The sequence below is a fragment of the Pantherophis guttatus genome, chromosome 1 (genome assembly GCF_059756535.1).
Source record: "Pantherophis guttatus breed Tessera chromosome 1, ASM5975653v1, whole genome shotgun sequence".
Taxonomy (NCBI): domain Eukaryota; kingdom Metazoa; phylum Chordata; class Lepidosauria; order Squamata; family Colubridae; genus Pantherophis; species Pantherophis guttatus.
In genome coordinates, this window is record NC_142063.1 from 308610874 (window position 1) to 308637889 (window position 27016).

Here is a 27016-nt window from a genome sequence, read left to right on the forward strand (position 1 = left end):
ATGTTCCAAACAGCACGTAGCAAAGGCATGAGTGACACTGAGTAGGGCCTCCTGATGCAGGAGTGTGCACAAGATGGATTTGTGCAAAGGTCATATGAATCCAAGAGTACCCCCAATTCTGATCCAGGCAGAGATGTACAACTGAGTATAACTAGCATACCAGTAATACAAAAGTATTTTCCTTTGTTACTGGCTGATTTCAGCTGTTTCTTGTAGATGTTGAAAAAGAGGGAGGAGACTAGAGCTCTCCCTCCATCAACTATCCACTAAACCTTAGCATAAACTGGAACTGGCCTTGAAAGAAAGAAGGCAATCACAAAAAGTGGTCTCTCACCGAACAGACCCATAATTTTTATTAGTGATAATCCCTTACAGGCTGTTATTTGAGATGGAGATTAAAAAATGATAGTTGTTCTCTTATCTAGACTTCAATTTTCATCGGTCCCAGTCGTCATAATCAGTGATCAGGGTGGTTACGACTTAGCTGAAAATAACAGGAGGGCAACAAACTGGAATATTTTGTGTGTATACAGTGCTCTTTGACTAAATCTAGTGGGTTCAACCTCTCTATTCATATAACATTACTTTATTGTACACCACCCAGTCCCTTCACGTTTTCCAGAAGATAGATAGATAGATAGATAGATAGATAGATAGATAGATAGATAGATAGATAGATAGATAGATTAAACAAACAAACAAACAAATAAATAAATGTTTTTCCATTTTATTTCTAAAGGAGAGCATTGAATTTTCCGCAAGCCTACATATTGTTGCTGGAAGTGCAATTTTGAATATATTGTATTTTTTATTATAGTATACACTACATATATAATAAGGGCATCTTACCAGTATATGGGCAATTGTACTGATGTGGCTTATTTAGCATCAAAAAAAAAAAAATCAGACATTTTACTCCAAAGAAGAATTAAAATTTCCCAATTCTGATTATATGAAAAAGTAATATGGAGATGGAACAAATGCTCAGCCAAAAAAATCTTTCAAACCTGTTCTCTAATCTTTTAGCTGTGTTGTGTATCGTCTCCATTCAACTCTTTCCAGTGAAGATCAGCAGTTTGTATTCTTTCAGCCTCCTCTTGGCACCACCAAGATCATCATATCTACAAACATCGCAGAAACCTCCATAACCATCAATGATGTGGTCTATGTGATTGATTCAGGAAAAATGAAAGAAAAAAGGTATTTAAAAAATCTGGGGGAAGTAATGGCTAAGAACTCAGAACAATAAACCAAAAAGAAATGACCTGTTTGTAGTCCTCGCTTAGTTTTTTTTTCCAAATCATTTTTTTTTATGAATTATTCATGCAAAGGATAAAAGTCAATGCAGACTACAAAAGGGGGGACAAAAAAAAGAAAGAAAAAAGGGAAAGAGAAAGAAAAAAGAAATAACATTCCCCTTCATCGCAACAAGTAAAAACAATTTTAATAATTTATCACTATCTCTAAATAAAACAATCTCCCTTCTCCCAATTGCTCATCTCTTAAGCAAGTATTTTCTTCTCTTCACCCTGACCAAACAAGCCAATCTTACAAATCTTCTCTGATTTTTTAAAAAAGTTATTATTTGACCTCTTCAAAAAAAAGTCCCAGTAGTAATTTGCTGGTCAAATGAAAATCCTTTAGAACTTTAACAGATTGCTTTTAGATCCATAAGTAAAATTTAAGATGGGTAGGATGTATGCAAATTGTGATCAACTGATTGCGGGATGCTGTGATGGCTATAAATTTAAGGAGTGGTTGCAAAACCTTTTTTACACTGTAATTTCAAACAATCACTAAATAGGGCAGTTGGTAAGCAAGGATTACCTGTATCCACATTCTGGTTTTGAGAAACAGGATTTTGATCTTGATTACTAAAATCAAGGTAAGGTAATTCTGCGATGCCTGTTACATTCTGTATCGAGTAAAGGAGGCAGGAAGCACACAACCTTGAGTACTGCAAGGAGAGATTGTAGAGCCGCATAATGTCCATAACAGGTCTGTAATTTGCTCCACAATTTTGACCCATGTGCAGAAGTACCTAATATGGTTTAGTTGCTTACATATATTAATGTGAGCCATGGTGGCGAAGTGGTTAGAATGCAGCACTGCAGGCTAATTCTGCTGACTGCCAGCTGCCAGCAGTTCGGCAGTTTGAATCTCACCAGGCTCAAGGTTGACTCAGCCTCCCATTCTTCCAAGGTCGGTAAAATGAGGATCCAGATTGTTGGGGGCAATAAGCTGACACTGTAAACTACTTAGACCGGGCTGTATAGCACTGTGAAGTGGTATAAATCTAAGCGCTATTGCTATTGCTATCAATGGATCTATCAAATTCAATAAGGTTTTGTTTTCTTGCTTTCCTATTTCTCTCCTTTTTTATTTGTTTACTCTTTAACCATATTTTAATGTCTTATTCCTATTTAGGTAAGATTTAACATTTTTATTTGATTTTCTTTCTTTGGCATAGATTTTTCCTATTTTTCTTTTGCACATTTAAAAAGAGAAACTGGTAACATGTGAATTGATTGCCTACCGTGTTTTATAAGGGTGGTTTTTTTTCTAGCATTGATCAACTTTAGACTGTATATCTTCAAGCAGTGATTTAAAAAAATGTTTGGGAATAAGGATAAAGACTGTAAACTGGTGGCCATATTTCACAGTGTGCTATCATGTAATTTAATTTCGGCTGATTGTGTTATGGTGAACCTTTATGATTTATTTCATAAACTGTGACTAAAACCATAGTTTAGCAGAAAATTTAAACAGTTACCTAGAAGCATCATACTTTCTCAGTGTTATACTTCCTAGTTCATGACCTATCATGTATTTTAATACTGCAAACACAGTTCTGTATTTTCCCTCTGGTAGGTATGATCCAAGCAAGGGCATGGAAAGCCTGGAGGACTCATATGTGTCCAAAGCCAATGCCTTGCAAAGAAAAGGACGAGCAGGTCGTGTAGCTTCTGGAGTTTGCTTTCATCTTTTCAGTAGCCATCATTATAATCATCATCTTTTAAAGCACCACTTGCCAGAGATACAACGAGTGCCTTTGGAACAGCTTTGTCTCCGGTAAATGATTCTTTTGCAAATATTGCATGTTTTCCAACTAAACTTCAACACATTATGTGGTTCATCTTGTAAATACAAATCTTCTTCTGTTCTCACTTCCTTTCCTCCTATTTTCTTTCCCTTAATGGCTTGCTTCTTGGGAAATGTGCAAACTAATTGCCTGATTTTTCCTGATTAGCTTACTGTAAGTAGCAGTTTCAAAACATTTCTAACTCTAAACTGAGAGAAGCATCTTCTCTTTAGGTAGCACTTGTTTCTATGCAAGTGCCACAAGTTCAGTGCCTGAGATTTCCAATTAAATGGATTGAGCAGTAAGCAGCCTCTATCTAGAGATGTGTAATATTTAGATCCAAATATTCCTCACAACTACATAGGGTACTCCCAGTGTACTCAGCAGAAATCATTTAAAGGAGCAATAAAGTACTTTTTCTGAGCTCGCATAATACTTGTATATTAGATATTAGTCTCCTGCAGTCCCTAATTTTGTTGGGATGTTAATACTATAGGTCATTAAACAGGTTTATTCATTCCCGTGTCCCAAATGATATAATTAATAACCAATCAATAATAAAATAATAAGATTTATAAGAGCAATCAGATAATAAGCAATTGGCAATTTGTGGCAATATAGCACAATGAGTTATTTGAAGCTAGCAGACAATAAAAAGCAGTAATTTATGACAATTTAGCTCATTACAGTACTCAGTTCATTGCAAGAAAGGCAAGGGGTTCAGAGTAGCATGTTCCATTTAATGAGAAAAAGTTGAAGCTGATGTTGAGAAAGTGGTAGAAAAAGGGGAAGGTTTCAATAATCTATCCACTTTACCCAGTGTTCAGTACAGGTAGTCCTTGCTCAGCGACCATTCAAAGTTACAACAGATCCCCCACCCCCAAAAGCTAAAACCTACTTACAGCACGGTTCTGCAGTTCCAATGGCTCCACACAACCCTAGGATCACATGACTCCATTTCAGGTCCTTGGTAACCAGCTCACCCTAACCCTGTTCATCTGTTTCTGGAAAAAATAGTTTGGAAATTAGTTAGTTTGGCAATTGCTGTATTGATGGGATTATTAAAGGCAACACTCTTCCCCCGCCCCCAGCTAAAGTCTTTTCCCCAAATACTGTAGCTATGTCTGCCAGATACCTTTAGTATTTTAACTGCATCAATTTTATCTGAAAAAGGGAACTGTTCCTGGAAATCACTTATTTTGGGGGACGTGTGTGTGTGTGTGTGTGTGTGTGTGTGTGTGTGTGTGTGTGTGTCTAAAATTAGGTTTGCAGAAACCTGGAGCTAAATTGAGGGTACAGCTTGGTGGACAGGAGCAGATTAGGAAGTAAGTAACTTAAAGAGATAGTAAAAACACCTTCACCCACCTCCTGCTGTGGCCAGGATCTTGTTATCTGTGAAAGCAACATTTCAACATATAACCATGGATAATAAAATCACAGGTAATAGGATTTTTAACCTATGTAGGTAGGTTTAGATGCTGGAACATTGGAAAATGGAAAAAAATATCTCAAATACAAGAAGCACTCAGAAATAAGTATTGTATACTGTACCCTTTGAACCTTGAACAAGGTAACAACATTGAAAATCACTAGAGAAATTGTATGCTGGATTCTTGCCAGCCTATTAGGTAGAGCAGACTAAGAAATCAACTCCACAGGAAAGCTAAAACTATTTTTATTCAGATTAGCTATAATAACAGAAGTTTGCAAGTCTGATTGCGCTATACCTTCTCTCCTTCTTATAGTTCAGTGAGTTAAGAATGTGTCTGAGCCACTTCCAAACATTTCCTGTCTCATATGGATATAAAAGATATTTCACAAGATCTTGTGTATGGATCTTGTATATCTGCATCAGGGCCATTTTTGTACTCTCCACAATTCTGTACTTCTTTGCATGCACCATATAGCAGAAGTTGGTAATTTTCTTTGGCTGAACAATATTTTTTTTCCAGAATAAAGATTTTGGAAATGTTTTCCATACATAAACTTCAATTAGTGTTCTCACAACTTATTGAGCCACCAACAGCTGAATCTATAAATGCATCAAAGAACCGGTTGCAAGATATAGGAGCCTTAACATCAGAGGAAAAGCTTACTCCCTTGGGGCATCATTTGGCCTCTTTGCCTGTTGATGTGAGAATTGGAAAATTAATGCTTCTTGGCACCATCTTTCGCTGTCTGGATCCTGCACTAACAATAGCAGCAAGCAGAGCTCACAAATCACCTTTTGTAAGTATTATTATAATAATCTAGGATTCCCAGACTATGGGTTGTTACAATTTCAAGAGATGACAATTCCTGGTTCCCCTTTACCCGGACATGGGCAGCTGTCACTGGGCCACTGGTACTGGAAGTAGGTGTTGGCATCATCCTTCAACAGTCTATGCATTTACAGCAGCAGTTCCAGACTCAACATGCTCCCAAGCACAAACTCAGCTAAGATTAAGGTGTTTGTGCTTAGTTTTACTTTCTCCCTCTTTCAAGGGTGGCTCTTTCTGGTTTTGTTCCTGGGAGGCATCACACTAGGTCCTGGCACTCTGCCTGTGCACCTGTGGACAGTTCATGCTTGCCTTTTGTCATGATGGATTGTATTCTCTTACAAGAAATAGAAGAGGTGCTGTGCTTGAGTTGCCTATTTATTTGGAAAGCCCTGGCAAAATGCAGTCTGACAATAACAAATCTTTATTACCTCATTTAGGACAGAACACACTGGTACATAGATATATAGTACAGTTGCAAGAAAAAGTATGTGAACCCCTTGGGATTACGTGGAGTTTTGCATGAATTGATCATAAAATGTGCTCTGAACTTCATCTAAGTCACAACAATAGAAAAACACAGTCTGCTTAAAATAATACTACACAAACATTAGATGTTGCCATGGGGTTCACATACTTTTTCTTGCAACTGTATATACACCTAAATTTATTGATAAGACTAAAAATTTAGTCATTCATTTCATTGTTTCACCTAACAATGAAATGAATATAACAATAATACAAATATCAGTGGTGATCACCAGTATTAACACTAAACTTTAGTCATAGGTGGAAATAAATAGAGCAAATAGAGGTCCATAATAGGGCAACCTAAAAGGATATATGAAAGTCCTGGTCAAATTTAAAAAATTGAGAGATTAGTATGGTTCTCTCTGCCAGTATAGTTCTTTCAAATTTCATCTTTAATATAGGTACTTTTTGCTTGACAGCAGTAATTGGGACCACAATTTCTGTTGCTAGATGAAACAATGTGACATGATCAATGTGATGATGTGATATCACATGGTCATGGGATATTCCAACCTGAATGAGGCAGTTGTCAAGCACCCGATTGTGATCTCATGGGCACAGGGGTTGGTGTGATAGTTGGAACTTTGAGTACTGGTTATAGGTATCACTCATTCAGCAGTGTTGCAACTTCGAAAAATAGCTGAACAAGTGATCATTAAATGAGGACTACCCGTAGATGAACATCTTCTGAGAGTCCCTGTATAGAGACCAACTCCACAGAACCATTCCCATATCCATCTGTAGGCTGCTAAAGAGAGGTTTTAGGACTGTGCTACTTGATCTTTGGCTGAGATCAAGTATAGCCTGACAGTTTTATTAATAAGGGAGGCAGTCAATTAACCTATTATTTTACAGGGTTGTAACACCACCAATTTTGAGAAGTTCTGTAATTCATTCCTATGTATACTTAGAATTTAGATAAATACTATACTATACAGCTGAGACTGAATTTTAACTTTAAATATATTAGCTATGTAATGGAACATTTTTATTAATTATAAAGATTTCTCCATGGGACAAAAGAGAGGAGGCATTCAAGAAAAAGCTTGAGTTTTCTATAGGAAACAGTGATTATCTGGCTCTCATCCAAGCATATAAGGTAAGAGTTAAAAAGTTCACTTTGAAGATCATGTTAAAGATCATTTCAAACTTTGGAGATTAAATAGTAAGGTGATATTATAAATTTCCACTCTTTAGAGATGGCGCGAGTCTTCAAAAGTGAGCTTTCAAGCAAGTTTCACATTTTGCAGAGAAAACTTTTTATCAGAAAATGTTCTTCAGGTAACTTAATATTTTTATTTTGTATCTTTATCTTTAAAAGTGTTTTGCTGAGCTTGTAAAATAATTTGTTCCAGGACCTACTTCTTGTACCATATGTTTTTCCCTTATATATAACCTAAACGATTTTAGATCAGGTTTGTTTATGCTATTATTCTGTTTCATTTCATTATGCCTCTGCTCTGGATGGTAGACCTCATGGTTCCAGGGGGAAAAAAGGTAGATAATTTGCATTTATGTAGAAGTCATATTGAATTCATACAGCTGATTATCCTCCTCCTTTATACCACATTGTTGCCCCATTTGAGACTATATTCTCAAAAAGCACCCAATGTGGTGCATGTTGTAAAGGAAGGTGCTGGGAAGAAGCAAGATGAAATACAGGTAGTTCTTGACTTATAGCTGTCAATGAGCCTGTCCATCATGGTTGTAATTTGTGACTGTCATAACAAGGGTCAGTCATGTGACTGACCTGATTTTATTACCTTTTTTGCGAAGGTTGTTAAGCAAATCACCACACAAGTTAAGCAAATCTGTGGTCGTTTAGCAAATTCCATAGTCATTTAGCGAACCACTGGTTCACTATGTGTGCAGTTTTGAAACCAGAAGTAGGTGCCAGTTTTCGGCAAAACTGTCCTAAAATGCAATCATGTGACACAGAACACTGCAAATAGTCATAAATGCAGCTGTGTTGCCAGGTGCCTGAAGTTCAGTCACATGACCACATTGTGGGGGAGCTGACCAGCAAACATCAAATCCAGGTCTTAAGTAAATCCAAGGTAGGTCTGTCCTAACTTCAAATGGTCGCTAAGCAATCAGTGATACCTTAAGGACTACCTGTAATACAAGTAATACATTTTGGTTGCTCTTATTGATCTTCACATTGAGGAACTTTTAGGAAACTGTTGAAGATCATTAAGATACATACTAATTATTTTGCTAGAAATAATTCAGAAATCAAATAATTTAATCACATATGGTTGTAGTTGGGAATTAGCATACTGAGAACCCAATATCTATATATATATATTCATTATATATTTATGTATTTTTATACCAGATAAGATATATTTCCCCCCTATCTTCCAACCACAATATTCTCTGTATCAGCTTTATTATGGTCAGAGAGAACAAAATGAAGGCATGCACGGGCCAGACATATTCTACAGTCTTCTGGGGCTGATCTACTGCTGTACATCACCAGTTCATACATTGGTATATGCCAAATGGGAATAAAAGAGTAACATTAATAAACTACTAGTTGCTCTTTAGAATGCTATTTTAAAATCCTATTCGTTATTCAAAGTTTTTCCCATATATTGTTTTTAGGAAATGGCACGTTTAAAAAGGCAGTTTACTGAACTATTGTCTGATATTGGATTTGTAAAAGAGGGACTCCGAGCCAAAGACATAGAAGAGAGATTTTCTCAAAGAGGGGATGGTGTTCTTGAAGCTACAGGAGAAGAGGTAACTGGAGGGGAAGTTTTTTAATCTGTTAACTTTTCTATCCACCTTTCCATATTTCCATTCTTCCTCAGCCATGTATAAACATGGTTATATTTTACCTAATTCCCATATAACTATGATTGACATGCTGGAAAATTCTCTCAGTCAGGTGTGAACTTTGTCAGTTTAATCCAACTAGTGGGTTGATGAAGCAGAGTATTTAAAGACAAAACTTACGGTTTATATATAGTTAAACATTAGTGATAATACATCACTAATGTTTAACTATATATAAACCATAAGTTTTAATATAAATAATATTTTCATTGTAATTCTAACTTTATTGTAATTCTAACTTTATTAAAGCTACTTAGTTACTTTAAAAGTGGATGCTGACGTATTATGGACAGCATAAAAAAAACAACACAGAAAATTCAAAAACAAAAATTATAATATTAGAATTCATTTGTAGATAACTCATCCCAAGATGTATCTAATAGGAAAACAGCTCATTTAAAAATAGTCTCTATGAAAATCTATTGATATATTTCAAGGGAGTAGAAATAAATATTCTGATCCTTCCACTTGGATATTTTTAAAATTAGTCTTTAAATTTAAAATTAGAAATTTTAATTATTTGTTCTTTGTGGTTTTTGGTGTGTGTGTTTTAAAAGCTCTAAAATGGAAATAGCATTTATAATATCTGATTTCTAGGGAAGGTATATAGAGTACATGCAACAGCAGATTGCACCTGGGACTTTGTGTTCAGAAAGTCACAATTGCAGTCCAGTAGAAAAGAAAGAAGCAATAGAGAACTTTTAAAAACCTACTGCAGGTCACAAAATATTTCATTGACTCGTGGTCTGATTCAGCATAAGGCTGCCACATGTTTTTATCTGGCTGTACACTGCCCTGAGTCCCTTGGGAGAAGATGCGGTATAGAAATTCGAAATAAAATAAATAAATAAATACCATGTTTCCCTGAAAATAAGACCCTGTCTTATATTTTTTTGAATCCCAAAATAAGCGCTTGGCCTTATTTTCAGGGAGGTCTTATTATTTTGGGGCACGTGGAGCAAGATGGGGCTTCTCTTGCCGCCTTACCTGATTTCCAGCTCTGTGTTTAAATATTTTCGGGGAGGGCTTATTTTCAGGCGAGGCTTATTTTAGTGCATGCGCTCAAAAGCCTGATTGGGCTTATTATCAGGGGATGTCTTATTTTCAGGGAAATAGGGTATATTTAAGGCAGGATCGGAAGATAAAGGCCCAAATATTTCCCCTTCATCCTAAAACTTTTGATGATATGCATTACCTTATTTTCAAATGTATTTCTTGAACATAAGATTGAGAAATCTCTTTTAAAAGAAACCTGACACCAGAAATATTCAGGATTTCTTGCCAATTGCTGCATGCTACACAGTTCTTTGCCAATGCCTGCATAAGGGATAGTCTTGATATTCTTTAACTTGTCATTTATGTCACAGGCAAATGCAAATGCAGAGAATGTCAAGTTGATATCAGCCATATTATGTGCTGCTATGTACCCAAATGTGGTTCAGGTAAGCCTATAAAAGTAATCATCAATTGCTTGTATTAATATCTATTTCCCTGACTCTGGTTTGTGAAATAGAATTGATTGCAATACCATGATATTTTAAGGGGGGAATTTATGCAAGAACTTCCTTAAGCATTAAAACCATTTTGATCTCTTAGCTTTCAGGATAATTCATTATTTTATTTTATATATATCTTCTATTCGTGTTTATATATGTTGTCAGTAAAGAAAACAAAGCTGAATGCCAATTTTTCTTCTTCATGTCAGATTGGCTTCTAACTTTCCAGTGAATCTAGCTTCTTTGCTACTTGGCAACTCATTCTTTTCAGATATTTTCATGATTCCTTTCTGCCTGGAACCAGTGCTCCAATCCTCCACTATAGGCATAGTGTTACTGATCTCTTAACTATGCTTTTAATACTCAGCAGCGCTCTTTTTCTCCATCCTATCCCAAAGTCCGAAACTAGGAATTAAAACATAGTTGCAGAAACTAGCATTGCAAAATTTCTGGTGTTTTATTGCATTGGTTTGAGATGGGGACATTAGATAGTTGGTGAATGATACTTTTTGCAAGACCAGTCTGTGTTTATAGCTGCTTGGTTCCAGGCAAGTTTGGGTTTAGAAGGCTTGGCTGAGGCTCAGAGAAAAGAAAAGTACTGTAGCAACAACAACAGAAGTGGTTACTGACACCATAAGGATTCCTTGGGCAAAAGGAAAAAATGGTAACTCCTGGAAGTACATGGTGTTAGAAATGAAAGCTGGTGCTTAAAAAAATGTGCTTTCCAAACACCAGTTAGTGACTTCAGGGTTGGGCTGGATTTGTACTGATTTTACATACACAGATCATGCTTACAGCCATGACGCTCCAGTTATCTTGTCAAACAAAAGCATCCAGGCTATGGCTTTGAAATACACGCTTTGTAATATGTGCTACTGCTAAGTTTGGAATAGATTTGAGGAATGAGGTAGTCCCTTCATGTATTTTTTTCTTTCTTTCCTTTTAAATTCCACAATATCACCATGTTGATTTGTTAGAGGAAAGCAGTTTAGTAGAAACGTCTCTTTCTATCCATCTCTGTTGAAATAAATGGGGATTGTTTGTGGATAGTCATGTTCACAATTTTTATTTACCATTTTAGGTAAAAGTACCAGAAAAGAAATATCAGGTTATTAAAGGAGCTGCTAAAAATAATCCAAAACCTGAAACACTGATGTTTGCTACAAAAAACCTGGGTTATGTTCACATTCATCCATCCTCTGTAAATTATCAGGTAATTTCTAACCTCCAGTTAGTAAAGTATTCTACTCAAACTTATTCTAGCATATATAGATTTATTTGTGGAAGGAATAGCATGCACAACATTAGGCAATAGTTGCCTGCTTATATGCTATAAGCCTTGTTGAAAGTTATTGAATGTTTCTATAGACACCAATACAAGGATATGTCTTTCTCTCCAGCTTACTACATTCATATGAAGCCTGCCTAGAGATTTAAATATCATCTCCATGTCCTCTTCAGGTCTGGCCACTTTATGCTGGCACAGAAAAAAAATTTGTTAGCAAAATATAAGTGGCAGTTATATAGTATGATACAGGTGATATTTATAGAATCAGAGTTGTTCCTGTTTTAAATGTCTCATAAGTATTCTTTGGAATTCTATATTTCAGACAAAGCGGTTCAATAGCCCCTACTTGGTATACCATGAAATGGTAAAAACCAGCCGGGTTTTTATTCGAGAGTGCAGCATGGTGTCGGTATATCCACTGATCTTGTTCGGGGGAGGCCGTGTGAACATGCAGCTCCAGAATGGAGCATATGTTGTTTCCTTGGATGATGGGTGGATTAACTTTGTTGCAACCTCACGTCAGGTAAAGAATTAAGCAACTCAGCAGATCCATTATGTTTCTTCAAGCTGTTCTCCAAATCTGTGAGTCCATGACTCACAATCACAATTCAACCCAAAATTTCCATTGATAAGCAGGAGAGCTGTTAAGTGAGTTTTGCCCGAGTTTACAACCTTTTTGCCACAATTGCTAAACAAATCACTGCAGTTCTTAAGTGAATCATGCAGTCATTAAGCAAATTTGGTTTCTCTTATGGATTTTGCTTGTTGAGGGCTGGCTGGGAAGGTTACAGATGATAGTCACATGATCCCGGGACTGTGAGAAATACATGCCAGTTGCCAAACATCTGAATTTTGATAATGTGACCATGTATCACTAATAAATGTGAGAACTGCTCATAAGTCTTTTTTTTTCCAGCTCTATTATAACTTTGGACATTCACTAAATGTATGGTTGTAAATCAAGGACTACATGTACTTTCATTTGCAGTACGGGATGATAGTGCCTTGTACAACTTTATCAATATAGGGAACAGGTTCTGTTCCTTAAGGAAAATCACCTTCTAGACTATTTGGTCTCTGAGGCTGAAATGGGAAACTATTTGTTCTAGAAGGTACTTACAATACAATGAACTAATTAAAATGTGCTAAATTGAAAAGGACCACTTTCTTTCTTATGACTCTATGGCCTCAAAGTGGGATAGGTGATTTAAGAACGCCTCCTTCATGAATATAGATTGCTTGAGAACCACTGCTCTGTAGTTCACTGGTACAATACAGACCAATATGGTACTATGTATATGTCTCAGGCAGTAATGATGCAATTACAATATTGTACAGTAAGATCAATTGTAATCATCATCAATGAAATATGCCTATCCTTATGACAGATTTACCATCTTACAGCCAGCCTGTTTCAGAGATAGGCTTAGGCTGGATAAAATAAGCAGGCCAGTAGAGGTGTGTTTTTAAAGTGTCACATGAAAGAGAGGCCTGAGAAAGGCCTGCTACAACATTACCCTCTCACATTTGGTTGTGGATTTCAGGCTTTTGTAGTGATGTGTGCTTTGGCTGCCAGAGAGAACCAAGCTTTGCCCAGCATCCAGAGGCATTTGGACAGGAGGGGTAGGGTTTCATGGGACCAGTGACATTGAGGAATGGATTTCACCTGAAGCCTATTCCTCTTGGTAACTTCTGCTCCATTATGATAATCCCTACCCTTCCTTCCAGCCTACTGCACCTGGCCTTTCTACCTGTGTCAGCAGCAGCAGCAACAGCTACTGCTGCTGTAGATGGCCAGCATGGCTGCCTTCTTCAGCCATGTTGCTATTATTGCTTCACACATTCCAGATATTTCTGCATAGGCGTAGATGATCTTCAGTGAGGGGCCAGAAGGTGGCAGGTAAAATCTCTTTCCACCTTTTTTGCCCTCCACTCCCAGAACTGCTGTTCTTTACCTCATACAAGGGCAACAGCTTTGCTGCCTCATTTCTGAGGTGAGGCAAAAAGAACTGTAGGGTCAGCCATTTCCCAAGTGACATACTTTCCTCCCATTTAAAGAGAAGGAAAGCATGTTGCAGGTGTGAGAAACAGCCTTTCACCTTTTTGAAAATGAACACATTTCTTGTGGTCTTAAATATTTTGATTGTATGATGCAATCAACTTGTGGAAGTGGATAAATTAACCCTGTAAACAACATAAAGAAAAATACTCGACTAATCAGTGTGTTTATTTCATTTCTATTCACAGCATAAAAATTCCAAGTTAATGTATAGAAAACCTAAGCACTGTGAGCTTGATATACGTAACTTTCCATGTCTGTTTTGTATTTCATTTTCTTTCTATCCTAATTTGGAACATTGAGATACATGTAAGGACAATGTATATCATAGTTTCAAGCAATGCTCTACTCAGTGGGACTTGTACAAAGGTATAAAGTTACAAGCACACTAAGAATCAAATAAGGTGTCTTGAATCGCTATCCTGCTGCCCAGGGCCGGATTTCGATGTAAAGAGGCCCTAGGCCCGTGATGGCGAACCTATGGCACGCGGTGGCACGTGGAGCCAGATCTGTGGGCACGCAAGTGTTGCCCTAGATCAGCTCCAGTGCACATGCACACACTGGCCAGCTAATTTTCAGGCCTTCTAGGCCCACTGGAAGTTTGGAAATAGGTCATTTCCGGCCTCCGGGGATGTGGGGAAGGCCGTTTTCGCCTGCCCCAGGTTCCAAGAAAGCCTCTGGAGCCTGGGGAGGGTGAAAAACGGGCATACCGGGCCCACCGTGCCATCACGTGTCAAAAGCAGGGGTCACGTGTGCATGTGTGTGGGGTGGGGCGCATTGAATTATGGATGCGGGCACGCGCACACGCGACACCCCCATTTCCCCTCCGCTTTTGGCACTTGACGGCAAAAAGGTTAACCATCACTGCCCTAGGCTATTCCACTTATGAGGCCCTTTCACCTATAGTGAAAGTGTAATTTTAATTTTGCTAACAATTTGAATGTAGGCCCCTCTTGATCTTGAGGCCCTAGGCTGAAGCCTAGTTAACCTATAGGAAAATCCGGCCCTGCTGCTGCCACATAAGAAATTTGGATAAGGAGGTATTCAATATTTGCTGATGCAATGTATGGTATAGCTATTCAGAAAGAGAAAATAGTGAATAGAGCTTCCAGAGTCAGAGGCAGCAACGGAATGGCTATGACCTTCATACTGTGCTTAGGAAGTGTTTTGAGTGGCTGTTATTAGAAACCTCATCCAGAAGAACTTTATTTTAAGTGCATATTTGTGATTTCAGGTAGCAGAACTAGTGAAAGAACTTCGCAATGAACTTGACCAGTTACTCCAGGAAAAAATTAAAAATCCCAGCATGGATCTGTGTACTTGCCCTCGCGGATCTCAGATTATCAGCTTGATTGTAAAACTCGTGACCACACAATAGTATTAGCTACTGCAGATTGCTTTTTTCAAATGTTAATGAGAGAATAATGAAATGTAGCACTGGCTCCTGTATTGCTATTTGTAAGCCTAAATATCCAATTTAAAAGCCTGTTTTTTAAGTAGCTCAAAATAAACAATTTTATAATCATGATAGAAATTTATACAAGTTTACATAAGAAGCTTGCATATTTAAAATAAAACTTACTTTTTTTTCCTTTTGCAAAGCAAGGAACAAGAGGTAAGCATTCAGAAAATCATTCAAGAACAGATCACACATACATTTAATGTTTAATGATTCACCACTCCCTTTTTGTGTCCAATAAAGGATTAACTCTATGGTAATCTGGCAGGATATTAATTTATCCCCTTCCCCTTCCCAAAAAGGCAGTATAGGAAACATATTAGTCATAGTTTCTACATGGTTGCTCTGCTTCCAGAAATGAATCCTGTCCAGTAAATTTACATCTGTTTTCATTTTGTCAAGATAATCAGTGTTGGCTGCTAGAATTCAAATATGGCGATACAAATTATGGAATAATTGTAGCATAAAATTATTTTGAGAGCCTAAGCTCTCATTACTTATTCTCAAATAATACAGTATTAGAGCCTGATGATATAGGCTATACGTTTTATAAATATTGTAATAAATAAAGGAATTCTCAAAACAAATAGATGTCATTCTTTCTTTTTAGGAAAACTATATTCTGTTTGAAACTGCTCAAAGCATTATGGTTTGATTTATGGATATAGTGAGAGGGAGGGAAGTTTTGCAAAAACGATGATGAAAAGATACGTTTTATACCTCTATTGGAAAAAAAAACTATTGCAACTGAAAAGGTCTTGCATAGAAAAATGCCCATTTTCAAAATCTTAAAAGGACTTGGTACAATCCTTTTGTATATGCAGTCCTGTATGTGCAGAAAAGTATAGGTAACTTCTAGAATTTACTATACAGTACTTTCAATTGTGAAATCGGCTGCATATTCAAAGGAAGAAAAACTGTCCAAAATGTTTTATTGCTTATACTACTGCCCCATGTTCCTCAGAAAAGTTAATACTTTAGTTTCAAATTAAGAGACTGGAGAGAATAAGAATGTGATTTATTTTTAACTTTATTTTATATAAACAAATCAACTTTGCAGGAACTTGGGAAAAAAGTCAAATGATTTTTATATAAAAATATAACTAGCACAACTACAATTGCTATTTGTATACAAAACAAAATTTGGAAACAATGGCTGATCATCAACCATTAAATATTCCTACTTTTTATTAAACTGCTAAGTGTTTTAAGTGTAATGAAATCTATATGCCTCACTGCTGAAGTGCAAGATAGCTTTGAATCAATCCTTGAACTCTACACAAAATTATTTCATTAGAGCTATTGCAATCTTCTGGTCCATATGGTGGGTCAATGGTTAATACACCTGCCACGCACAGCATTGTTTGTGATTCTCCTTGTTCTTTTACAGGGATGTGGTTTTTTTCCAACCAGTTCTTCAAGGAGTTTTTCTTTCTGTCCAGCTCTTCTTGATTATAAGTTTGACTTTTTCCTGCCATGAAGAGATGTGCAAGTTTTTCTTTGATTTCGTCATCTCTTTCAGTCACTATTTCAATATCCTGCACAGCATGTCCTAAAACAACTAAAACAGACACTTTTCCATTTTCAAGGGGATTTGCCAGAAGAATACTGTCAAGAATAAAAGGTTCATATGAGGATATGTTAAGTGATCAGATTGCTAGTTGGCTTTTTCATGCATACTAGGCCTTTCTATCAGTCTTTTGATACTGATGTATCAAAAAAGTTTAAATCAGAATGAAACTGTTGTTTTCCCAATGAAAAAAACTGAAATTGGCATTACAAGCTGTCCCACAAGTTATCCAATAAACCTAGGGCTTGAGTTGCATTAGCAATCCTTGAAGTTTGTAATAACTAGATCAAAATCAAAAGCCAGAATAAGTGAGCGCTCTCCAGTTAAGACTCATAAAATATTTTGAACACATCATATACATAATGTATCTTGCATGTTTGGTAGAATGCTTTTTCATCAGATTTACATTTTCAATTGACATCATGCTAAGATGTAAGGTCAATTAGCATCCACTTTACATATACTTTATTACTATACCAAATGCTAATATTGTGCAAATCATCCAGGAGCCCTCAAGCAGTCACATTCACGACAAACCATTTTATACCAAATTTACGTTTTCGCGGGTGTGCATATGCAAAAAATTAAAATCTCGGGTGTTTTCCCGCGTCATTATAAATAAGTTGGTTAAAATATTTAAAATCCCAGCTTAAAATCTTCTAAAAGATTTTTAGAAGATCTAAAATTCTAAAGAATTTTAGAAGATTTTAAGCTGGGATTTTAACCAGGATTTTAAATATTTTAACCAACTTATTTATAATGACGCGGGAAAACACCCGAGATTTTAATTTTTTGCATATATATATATATATATATATATATATATATATATATATATATATATATAGTTTATTTAGTTTATTACCTGTAACCACTTTTTCCACTTTTTCCTGAAATTACCTATTTTCAAATGTCTATCCAGACAAAAATATTTAATATGTTTGCATTAAGATTTCATTTGTTTTCATTTCATCTGTTTAGGCGTACAATCTCCCAATTTGTTTTTCATAATCATTCATCCCCTTCATTCTCCCTTAACACACGTTCTTTCTCAGAAAAAGTATTTCTATATAGAATTCACTGATACGTACTTGGCGGAAACTGGATCAACTGTTAAAACCCATCCTTTGTATTGGTGTTTCTTGGCAGCCAGTACTTTGACTTCTTTATCTACAAAGGCCAGCCATTCCAAAGGAGTTTTCCTCTGCCATTCAGTCATATTTCCTTTTTATTGAATCTAATGAGAAAAGAAAACATCATTGCCAGTAATATCCTCTGCCTCTGTATTAGGAAATTTTGCCTGTTTCCATGATTAAGAATAAAATGGCCCTGTTGGATCAAAGTCAAAGTTCATATTAGTCCAGGATTGTTTATCAGAGTGGCTAATAGCTGCCTATGAAATGCTCACAAGCAGCAGTTATATCCCTCCCTAGCTATTGTTCCCCTGACATTGATAGTTGGAATGCACACTACCTGAAGTCCAGTTGTAACATTGAATCTCAAGATTTAATAGCTCTTGATAGAGCAGCATTTCAAAAACTTACCCAGTCCTTTCTTAAACACAAAGCACCAATATGTCTTACAAGTCTACAGATTTATTGTCAAAGACTTTTTGAAAATTCAGATGTGCAATGTTACAAAGTTCACCTCTATCTGCCTGTGTGCTTCAAAAAAAAAATCATTAGGATGGTGAAGCAGGATTTATTTTTGCAGAATCCATGCTGACTTTTCCTTAAAGAGGCTTACTCCTCTATTGCTTAGTTATCTTTCCTTTGATTACTCTTTCTACTAACTTATCTTTACCAGCCTATTATTTCCAGGATCTCCTGGAGCCCTTTTTAAAAATTACTGTCACACTGCCTACCTTCCAGCAGAGGTCTGCTGTTATGATAATCACAATTTTGGGGGAATGTCTGCTCGGTTGATTTCTTACTGTACAATCTTTCCAAATGTCTTAGAATGCTGTATCTTAGCTTGGTAGGTTACTTTGCTTTAGCAACTCCAGTTCCCTGAGAAAATCAACACAGGCTCAGAAATTTGTCCTACATCTTCTATAGTTAAGCCAGATGCAAAGAATTAATTCAATTTCTATATGCGAATTCCTTCCATTCCTTTTTTCATTTAGAAATCCAATCACTTTCCTTGCTGGCTTTTTTTTTGTTTGTTTGTTTCGTTTCAAATATGTTTAAGTAATAACCCCAACACTCCCACCCCGGCGACAACACACATTCATACCATAATAAGTCATAACAATAATTATGATTATAGCAATCCGTATCATCGAAATCTTTTTGCTAATCCCTCTTCCGTAATGAAGATGAGGTTGCAATATCACTCCCTCGAATCATCTTTCCACAAGACTACTGTTCGTTAATACTGAACTCAGCAATGTTCTTAAAAGTATGAACCCCAATACGTACATTAATTGCAGGTCCTGGAAAAATCCGCACTTTACGAACGACCCGTTTAATCCCTCGCGGTTCTTACTGCATAGTCAAATAATCCATAAAAATACAGGGCGTTAATTAAAAAAATAAAAAGCTGGACTGCAAGATTGCAGCTATTCTTGTCATTTAAGTAGAGGTAGCGCTCGTACGCATACTTGGAAATAAATTACAATCCGGATCTCCAGCTTCAGCAGCCACCACTTAATCAGAAAAGCCTTTAAAGATAGCGCGAAGCCGCCTCACTCCAGCCCGCCCGTCCTTTCTGGGACCCAGAAGGCACTGCGTTCAGAGGGCTCTTTATTCCCCTTCCGGAGCCGGATCTTTCCGAGGAGTCTTTCAAAAAGGATGGAACTGAATGGAACAGGGGTCTCCAACCTTGGCAACTTTAAGCCTGGAGGACTTCAACTCCCAGAATTCCCCAGCCAGCAAAGCTCACCCAGCTTTGCTGGCTGGGGAATTCTGGGAGTTGAAGTCCTCCAGGCTTAAAGTTGCCGAGGTTGGAGACCTTTGGAATGGAAGAAGTCCTTTAGCAAGTTAGTCTCGTAGAATCGCTACGATTAAAAATAAAAAAAAGTTTTGAGAAACTGGTTCACGGCGGACTTCACGTTTCTTTTGGTCATCTGTTTCAGGACACACTTAGGAATTTAATTCAAGAGGCGATTCCGTTTCTGATGATTACTTTCTAGTTCCTCACTTTCTGCTCCGGATTTTTAGGATTTAGCTTTTAAAAGATTTGTCTTCTGGGCCTCGTTATATATCGGCTGTCTTATTTTTGGATGACTGTGAAGGCTCTGTTAGTGGTTTTAAGCTGCTTCTAAAAGACAATTATTTTTAAAGGTAGAAGTGACGTTTGCCATCGCTGGAACCTGGAGCTTTGGCGGCTTCATGGATATTGTTTTGACGAGAGGAGGAAGTAGCTTTGATTGGCTTTCTACCTGCAACTCTTCCGAGTTTAGCCCACGGTTTTAGGAGTTTTTAGTGATCGCCCATCCAGGTATTAACTTTTTCCGGCGTTGTGTTGTTTTTGAGATCAACTAAGATAGCACTGATAACAAATCATTAAACATTGGCAAGGGCTCTGATAAATATTAGAGAAGTAAAAGAATTTGGAAAAAAAATCAATGTTTGCTTTCCCTAACGCTTCACAGTCTGCTAAAATCTCGAATGATTCTCAAACGATTTTTAAAATACATACTAAACTACTGACAAATAGATAGCAGCCGTACGTCTCAACCGCTTTAAACTTTAAAACAGGCGATATTTTAAACACGCCTCTTTGCGGGGTCCTAACGTAGCTCGAAATGACGTCACGTCCTATTTCCCATCTCCTCCTCCTCCCCCTTTTTCAGCCTAACGTTACTATGGAAACAAAAACTCTGTTTCCCGCCTCGCCAGTCCGCGACGGTCTCACAATTATAGTGCGCCTGCGCAATAACGGCGCAATCTATATAAGGACTGCAACCCGCATGCGCTCAGCGACAGTTGTTTTTTTTTCGTTCGCGAGAGGATGTCGCGCTACAGCCGTTATGCCGGAGGTAAGTGATGCGAGTTCAGGCGGGGTGCGAAGAAGGTGTCGTCTGTGTCTATTCTCCGTATCACGCGGTGTAGTTTCACTTTTTGGACGACACCAAGCTGTATCGATCCTAACGTTAAGGCCCGTTAGGAAATGACCCGACGCCATTTTGCACATGTTATAGTCGCTGGATGTACCGAGGCGAACTTCCTTCGAGTTGAAATTGCTAAACTTAAATGCGCAAAGACGCTGCTGGTTTGCTTGAACATTTTAGTGGAGGCGAGTAGGCACTTCATGATTTCATTGATTTTTTTTTCTCCCTTTTTTTTTTTGTTTTGTTACTGCTACTACCGGTCTACGGGTAAAATGGAGGCGGTGCTAAAGATGGCGGCGCCCGTGATCGGCGGGGCAGGAAGACGGTGGGGGAAACGGCGGCATCGGGCGAGCTTGCAACGGAGCAGCCGCGTGTGTGTCCGCCGCCAGGAAGCGGTGGTGGCCTAATGCGCAGGCGCGCAATGGAGCATGAGTGCCGCTATGCCTGCTTGGCCTTGTGATTCAGCGGCTTCCCGGGCCCGAGTGGGTGGAGTGGTTGGCTGGAGCGCCGTGTGTGAGCGGAGGACAGCTACTTCTGCTTTTTTGTGGAAACAACGCCAATGCACGGCGAATAAAGTGCTGTAAAATAGCAGCGTTGATAGCACAGAGGTGATCACGAAAGCTAAAAAAAAGAAACCACCACTCTACTGTGTCCAATATGCTAAGAAACAAATAGATAACTTGGTTATCATCTGGAAGACTTCTTGCAAAAAAAGAAGGGTCCTCGACTATAGTGGAACTTATGCTCCATTAAGCATGTTTTTTTCTACTTGAACTGATCTTGTGATGACTTAAAACTTTTGGAAATTACTGTTTTCTATTTTTGCAGAAACAAAAGTGTACGTTGGCAACTTAGGAACAGGTGCTGGTAAAGGAGAACTTGAAAGGGCTTTTAGCTACTATGGCCCCTTACGTACTGTGTGGATTGCACGAAACCCTCCGGGATTTGCATTTGTTGAATTTGAAGACCCAAGGGATGCTGAAGATGCTGTTCGTGGTCTAGATGGAAAGTAAGTAGGAATACAGATTTTGTTACTGGTGAAATAACGTCCATTTTTGTAGCGGGATTAGTATGTTGACTGAAATGTTTTGCTGTTGTTAGGGTGATCTGTGGTTCCAGGGTTAGAGTGGAGTTATCAACTGGTATGCCTCGTAGGTCTCGCTATGATAGACCTCCAGCACGACGACCATTTGATCCTAATGATAGATGTTATGAGTGTGGCGAAAAAGGTCATTATGCTTATGATTGTCATCGTTATAGTCGTCGGAGAAGGAGCAGGTATGTATAGATACGAGTAATTTCGTTTTAAAGTTGTATGTAGTTTTGATTAGTAAAGTAAAATAAAGCACAATTTTTTAAAAAGTTTTAATTATGTGGGTATGTTACATTTGTTTATATTTTGTATTAAAATGTTAATATGTTAATAATCAACCTGGTCAAAACCTTTCAGGTTTCTTCGTTTGAGTCAGTCGCCTTGATTCAGAATGTCACGAGCCTTAAGATTTCATGCTGAGGCGCCTTGCAAATCCGACAATTAAGATCCTCCTAGACCTTGAGGTGATCAGCATAAGAGGCCAGATCCCCTCGAGTCATCTACACCTAGCTTCACCTTATTCTTTAAAGGGCAGAAAAATTGAGACGGTCATCGCCGTAACAGTAAATTTGGCTTTCAATTGGGCCCCCCTCCGGTTTAAAAAGAGGAACACCAGATTGACCACATTCCCAACTAGAAAAATCTTCTTGCGTCAATCAAGCCTCACCTGGCTCATTTGGCTGTCAGTTTGATCGTCGTTAGATTGAAGAGAACACCTAGATGCAGCGATCGGCTATAGATACTTCTAGATCGTCTAGATCTGCTAGACCTTGGGCCAAAGAGGGTCGACCTGCAAACTTGCAAGGTTTATTTTAAATACACATTATAGTGTTTTATATTATTATGTAATTCTAAATGTTATACCTTTTAACATCTTTATTAGGTAGTAAAAATATTCGAGAAATAGGCCCTGAATTTTTCAACTGACGGACACTAATTTTTAGATAGCTGATGTTTTGGCTTCAGCGAGGGCTCAGATGCTAATTGTTGAATATGTAATCTAATTTTTTCGTCTAACTGTGAAACTAGGTCACGGTCTCGGTCTCATTCAAGGTCCAGAGGAAGAAGATATTCTCGCTCACGCAGCCGAAGTCGTGGCAGGAGGTAAGCATTTACATACGTGGAACATTCTAGCTTTAGTAGGCAAAGAATAATATAACTGTAAGTCTATTTCCATTTAGATCCAGATCTATCTCAGCTCGCAGATCTAGATCTCTGTCTCCTCGTAGATCCAGATCTATATCGCCACGTAGATCCCGTTCAGGTTCTTTAAAGAGATCAAGGTAATTTGGCTAATATTTATAATGATTGTAAAATAGGCAGCTCTTGGTTTTCGAATGCTTTGTGTGCAAATCAGGTTAACAGCTGCCAGTATTGTGAATTTTAGGTGTATTGTACAGGGAGTCCTCAACTTCCAACCATTCATTTAGTGACTGAAGTTACAATAGCACAGAAAAAAGGGGAATTATGACCCTTTTTCCCACTTAATGACCATTGTAGCACTCCCATGGTCACGTGATCAAAATTTGGGTTCTTGGTAACTGACTCAATGCAGTGTCCTGGGGTCAGAACGTTTGGGTTCAATTGTGATCATAGATTGAGGACTACCTGTAGTGGATGATCTTTTTGCATCTTATGCATTTGTTAAGGGTTAAGTTAGTTGTGCAGTTTTATTATGAATCTCTGGCTCAGCCAAGTGATGGCTTGCTTTTGGAGTAGTTTGGTTGGTGATTAAGAATGCTCACTTTATGTAGCTCATGCTGGCTTTCTTGCTTTGAGTGCTCTTAGTTTACTGAACTATACTGTATTCCTCAGATTGCTTATGATGAGAGCGAGTTGCCAGGTACTCTGGAGATCAGTAGCATCCATTGCCACATTGAGAGATCACTCACCATCAATAGGTGCAGGCAGCACTAGCATCCAGTGGTGTGAATAAGAAGCCTCTCCACTGATACAATGAAAGATAATGGAGCATAAAAATGAGCATTAGTAGAAAAATTCCATCACCAGTTGAAGCTGTCACTTTCAAGAAAACAAGCCACATGAAGCCTTGCAACTAGACTCACCCAGTGAGATCTGTTGTGACAGAGTGAGGAGAATCAAATCCTTTTTTTTTTTTTTTTTTTTGCCAAGTGACTGCTTGTGGGGAAAAACCACCATATACAGAGTTCTATAGATTTGGAGTTTTAAAATTTGCAGTTTTCTTCTGTTTTAAACTAAAAGGAACCCCTGGAAAATGGTTGCCTGCATATTATAGCTGCCTGTCTAGAATCTTACTTTAATGCCATATTTCTATTTACCCAAGTAGTAATCTGGAATAATCACATTTTTGGCCTATGTGACTATTCAGGAACTGGAACACTCTAGTATTGGATTTTTTTTTTTTTATCCAGGTCTCGATCAAGATCCAGGTCGAGGTCAAGGTCCATTTCACGGCCCAGAAGCAGGTAAACTTCCATTTGTGGACATTCAAAGCAACAATTAAAAGTTAAATTTGCTCTGGGTAACTAATCCTAAACCACTGCTAGAAAGTTTAGCTCAGGGGTCTGCAATCTTAAACACTCAAAAAGCCATTTGGACCTGTTTCCCACAGAAAACACCTGGAGCCACAAAATCTGGGTAAGCATGGTCAACTCGACGTCACCCACCCAGTCATGTAGGTGCCACACCTACCCAGGTTTTGTGGCTCCTGGTGTTTTATGTGGGAAACGGGTCTCTCCCACTCATCCCTCTCCCTCCCCTTCCTTCCCCCCCCCTTGTGTGTGTGTGTGTTCCCTCTTGAACCATTTCCAAAAACAGGCAAGGGTTGATGGGTTTTTTTGGGGGGGGGGCTGATGAGGTTCTTCTTTGAGTGCTTTTTACTGTATTATTTAAATCGAGTCACTTCAGGTTCCCAGATAAATGAAGCTCTTTCGTTCCCCCTGTTGTGGCTTCCTGCCGGCTGACCCACCACTGGCTGGCCTTGCCCTCCCCTCTCAGTCACTTGTCACCTGAGAAGGTAAGGGCGACGGTGGCGGATGGAGGCTTGCTCCATATTCCAGAGCGGGAGTGAAGCAGCCCTGTACTTGCCTCTTCTTCTGGCCCTTATTGGTGCTGAGGTCACTCGGGGAGACACGTGACTTTCTCTCCGACCTGAGACACTGGCCCAGCTGCCGCTGACGCCGGTGCCCTCACCACCTCCATTACCTCATTGCTCCTGCTTTGTGCAGCACATTTAAATTTAGTGCGCTTCACAATGGGGGAGACGGCATCCCGTTCTTCCTGGAGCCCATTACAATGCAGAGCATTGGCTGCAGCCAGGCCAGGCCAGTGTCTCAGGGCAGAGAGAAAGCCGTGTGTCTCCCTGAGCAACTGAGGTCCGCGCAGCGCCAACAAGGGCTGAAAGAAGAGGCAAGTACAGGGCTGCTTCACTTCCACTCTGGTATATGGAGCGAGTCTCCAGCCGCCACTGTTGCCCTTATCTTCTCAGGCAAGGAGTGACTGGGAGGGGAGGGCAAAGGGGTAGGGTGGGGCCAGCCAGTGGTGGGATCTGGTTTGGCAGGGAGCCACAGCAAAGGGGCCAAAGAGCCGCATGCGGCTCCAGAGCCGCAGGTTGCAGGCACCCGGTTTAGCTTAATTAGAAATAACGTTTATTTTGCCATATTTGGGGGGAGGGGGGAATGGCGCTTTTTGTATAAGCACATGCACACAATTTATAGAATGAAAACAGTATTATGAACTTTGTATTTGTGGAGTTCCAAAAATTTTGGTTTTGAATATTTGATATAGAAACTGTTGCAAAATGTTTACCGTCAGATCACACCTGCATTTTGTAAAATAAGACTCATGACTAAAGTAAATGAGTATGTTAAATGTTAATCAAAATTAATTGATATTTCAACAGCCGCTCTAAATCACGATCACCATCTTTAAAGAGAAGGTAAGTTGAGTCTATAGGTTGAATTATTTATATTGTTACAGTTAACTAAGAAAAAGTAATTTATAGTAATGGTCTCTGCATAGATCTGTGGAGAATACAGAATATTATATTGTGAGGTTCTTCAACTAACTCGGGTGTTAAACCTGATCACATCGCGTGATGTATCAGGTTTGTTTTTGCCCTTGTGGGGCCGGGTTGGGCATGGCCTGCGCGAGCTGTACCTGGCCCGTGGGCCGTGTTTGATACTCCTGATGTTTAAAAAAAAAAAAAAAAAGTTATGGATACATAACAGTAAAATTTTGCAAGTTTTACTAGTGTGAATTAATATTCAGAGCCTCACTCCAAAATAGGAAGTTCTTACATATCTTAAATCATTGAGCACATCTTGATTGTTTTAATGGACAATAAACTTAAATGGCTCATAGTCAGACTGAGAAGGTATAGAGTTATAACTGGCCCTGAATAAACTTTGGGGGAAAGTCTGCTGTAGTGCAGAATAATCAAATCTATGCTTTGAATGACAGTTACTTATCCAAGCAAAATAAATCTAGATGTTTAAACCAATTTAGAAATGTATTTAAGAGCATATTACTTGATTTAATCTTCAGTCTTGCTTTTTCAGTTTTGATATGAGCCATTTATATCCATTCTCCATTAATTCACGGTAAGTATGCTGCTTCTTGAACGCTTTGAAAGCTTGGCAATACTTTCTTGTGGGAAAGGGGGTGCATGAAATGTAGAAATTTTGCTTTCATACTTCACATTAAAAATTTACATGGTTTCCACTTGATTTCTAACATGTTCTTTCACAAGAATAACCCAAATAATTTAAGCATTAGGATTAAATTTATTATTGCCCTAGATGTAGTAATGGGCCTAATTATAACACTAATCCATTAATCTAGTCAAACTTTTTATTAAATTAACTTCTTGTGACTTGGTTTCTCCTTGCCCCCACCCTTTTTGTTTTTGTTTTTTTACTTCCAGCCGTTCACCATCGGGAAGCCCTCGAAGAAGTATCAGTCCTGAAAGATTGGATTAGAATGGCAAAGAACGTGTTAGGAAAAATATTGTTTACGTAATGTTAAGGGATTTCTTTATTGAGAAATATAAGGATTTAGTTCGCTGAAGAAAATCTTTTCTAGGGTTAATGCAGCAAGGATCTGGATCTTTTAGTAAAAGCTGTAAAAGCTGCTACAGTAGACTATAGTGCACAATTTCTTGTATGTAACAACATCCTATGATCTCAACTGTGTCTTTTTATGGGCACTTGAAATAAAATGTGTTTCTAACTTTGCTATAATGTTATTTGCTTCTGTTAATATTTCAAGTGCATGTTGAAAGCAAACTCCAAACAGATACCTTA

The 27016-nt window shown here is 38.2% G+C and overlaps 3 protein-coding genes across 6 annotated transcripts in view; 2 read left to right on the forward strand and 1 right to left on the reverse strand.

The window, feature by feature from the left end:
* DHX57 (DExH-box helicase 57) overlaps positions 1–15601 on the forward strand; it is a 36931-nt gene extending 21330 nt beyond the window's left edge. Inside the window, exons 15-24 of the mRNA XM_034427478.3 lie at positions 1027–1200; positions 2872–3072; positions 5035–5311; positions 6875–6970; positions 7069–7152; positions 8479–8616; positions 10080–10154; positions 11290–11421; positions 11819–12019; positions 14790–15601. Of these exons, the coding sequence (XP_034283369.1) occupies positions 1027–1200; positions 2872–3072; positions 5035–5311; positions 6875–6970; positions 7069–7152; positions 8479–8616; positions 10080–10154; positions 11290–11421; positions 11819–12019; positions 14790–14933 (1522 nt within the window). The 3' untranslated portion in view covers positions 14934–15601. The remainder of the gene's footprint in view (positions 1–1026; positions 1201–2871; positions 3073–5034; positions 5312–6874; positions 6971–7068; positions 7153–8478; positions 8617–10079; positions 10155–11289; positions 11422–11818; positions 12020–14789) is intronic.
* A 425-nt stretch (positions 15602–16026) lies between these two features.
* GEMIN6 (gem nuclear organelle associated protein 6) lies at positions 16027–20383 on the reverse strand. The gene is made up of 3 exons (XM_060692556.2): positions 19005–20383; positions 17676–17821; positions 16027–16622 (listed from the first exon to the last, which is right to left on the reverse strand). Exons 2-3 carry the CDS (start codon positions 17801–17803, stop codon positions 16247–16249), a joined length of 504 nt encoding a protein of 167 aa, XP_060548539.1. The 5' UTR covers positions 17804–17821; positions 19005–20383; the 3' UTR covers positions 16027–16246.
* Positions 20384–20509: 126 nt separating this feature from the next.
* SRSF7 (serine and arginine rich splicing factor 7) lies at positions 20510–26947 on the forward strand. Of its 4 annotated transcripts, none has more exons than XM_034427473.3 (9): positions 20510–20823; positions 21467–21647; positions 21740–21916; positions 22761–22835; positions 22913–23014; positions 24125–24178; positions 25615–25650; positions 26273–26314; positions 26638–26947. In XM_034427473.3, exons 1-9 carry the CDS (start codon positions 20781–20783, stop codon positions 26690–26692), a joined length of 765 nt encoding a protein of 254 aa, XP_034283364.1. In that variant the 5' UTR covers positions 20510–20780; the 3' UTR covers positions 26693–26947. The 4 variants fall into 4 exon arrangements, with proteins under 4 accessions (XP_034283364.1, XP_034283365.1, XP_034283366.1 ...); XM_034427474.3 differs by having other exon boundaries at positions 20510–20566; XM_034427475.3 differs by lacking the exon at positions 26273–26314.
* Positions 26948–27016: the final 69 nt, after the last annotated feature.

Excerpts from the sequence above, each read along its gene's own strand:
- SRSF7 (XM_034427473.3), top strand. The coding sequence starts at position 20,781 with ATGCGCAAAGACGCTGCTGGTTTGCTTGAACATTTTAGTGGAG. Across the intron at positions 20,824-21,466 it reads GCTTGAACATTTTAGTGGAG|AAACAAAAGTGTACGTTGGC; the intron begins GCGAGTAGGCAC and ends CTATTTTTGCAG. Across the intron at positions 23,015-24,124 it reads GGTTCTTTAAAGAGATCAAG|GTCTCGATCAAGATCCAGGT; the intron begins GTAATTTGGCTA and ends TTTTTTATCCAG.
- GEMIN6 (XM_060692556.2), bottom strand. The coding sequence starts at position 17,803 with ATGACTGAATGGCAGAGGAAAACTCCTTTGGAATGGCTGGCCTTTGTA. Across the intron at positions 16,623-17,675 it reads GTTGATCCAGTTTCCGCCAA|TATTCTTCTGGCAAATCCCC; the intron begins GTACGTATCAGT and ends TATTCTTGACAG.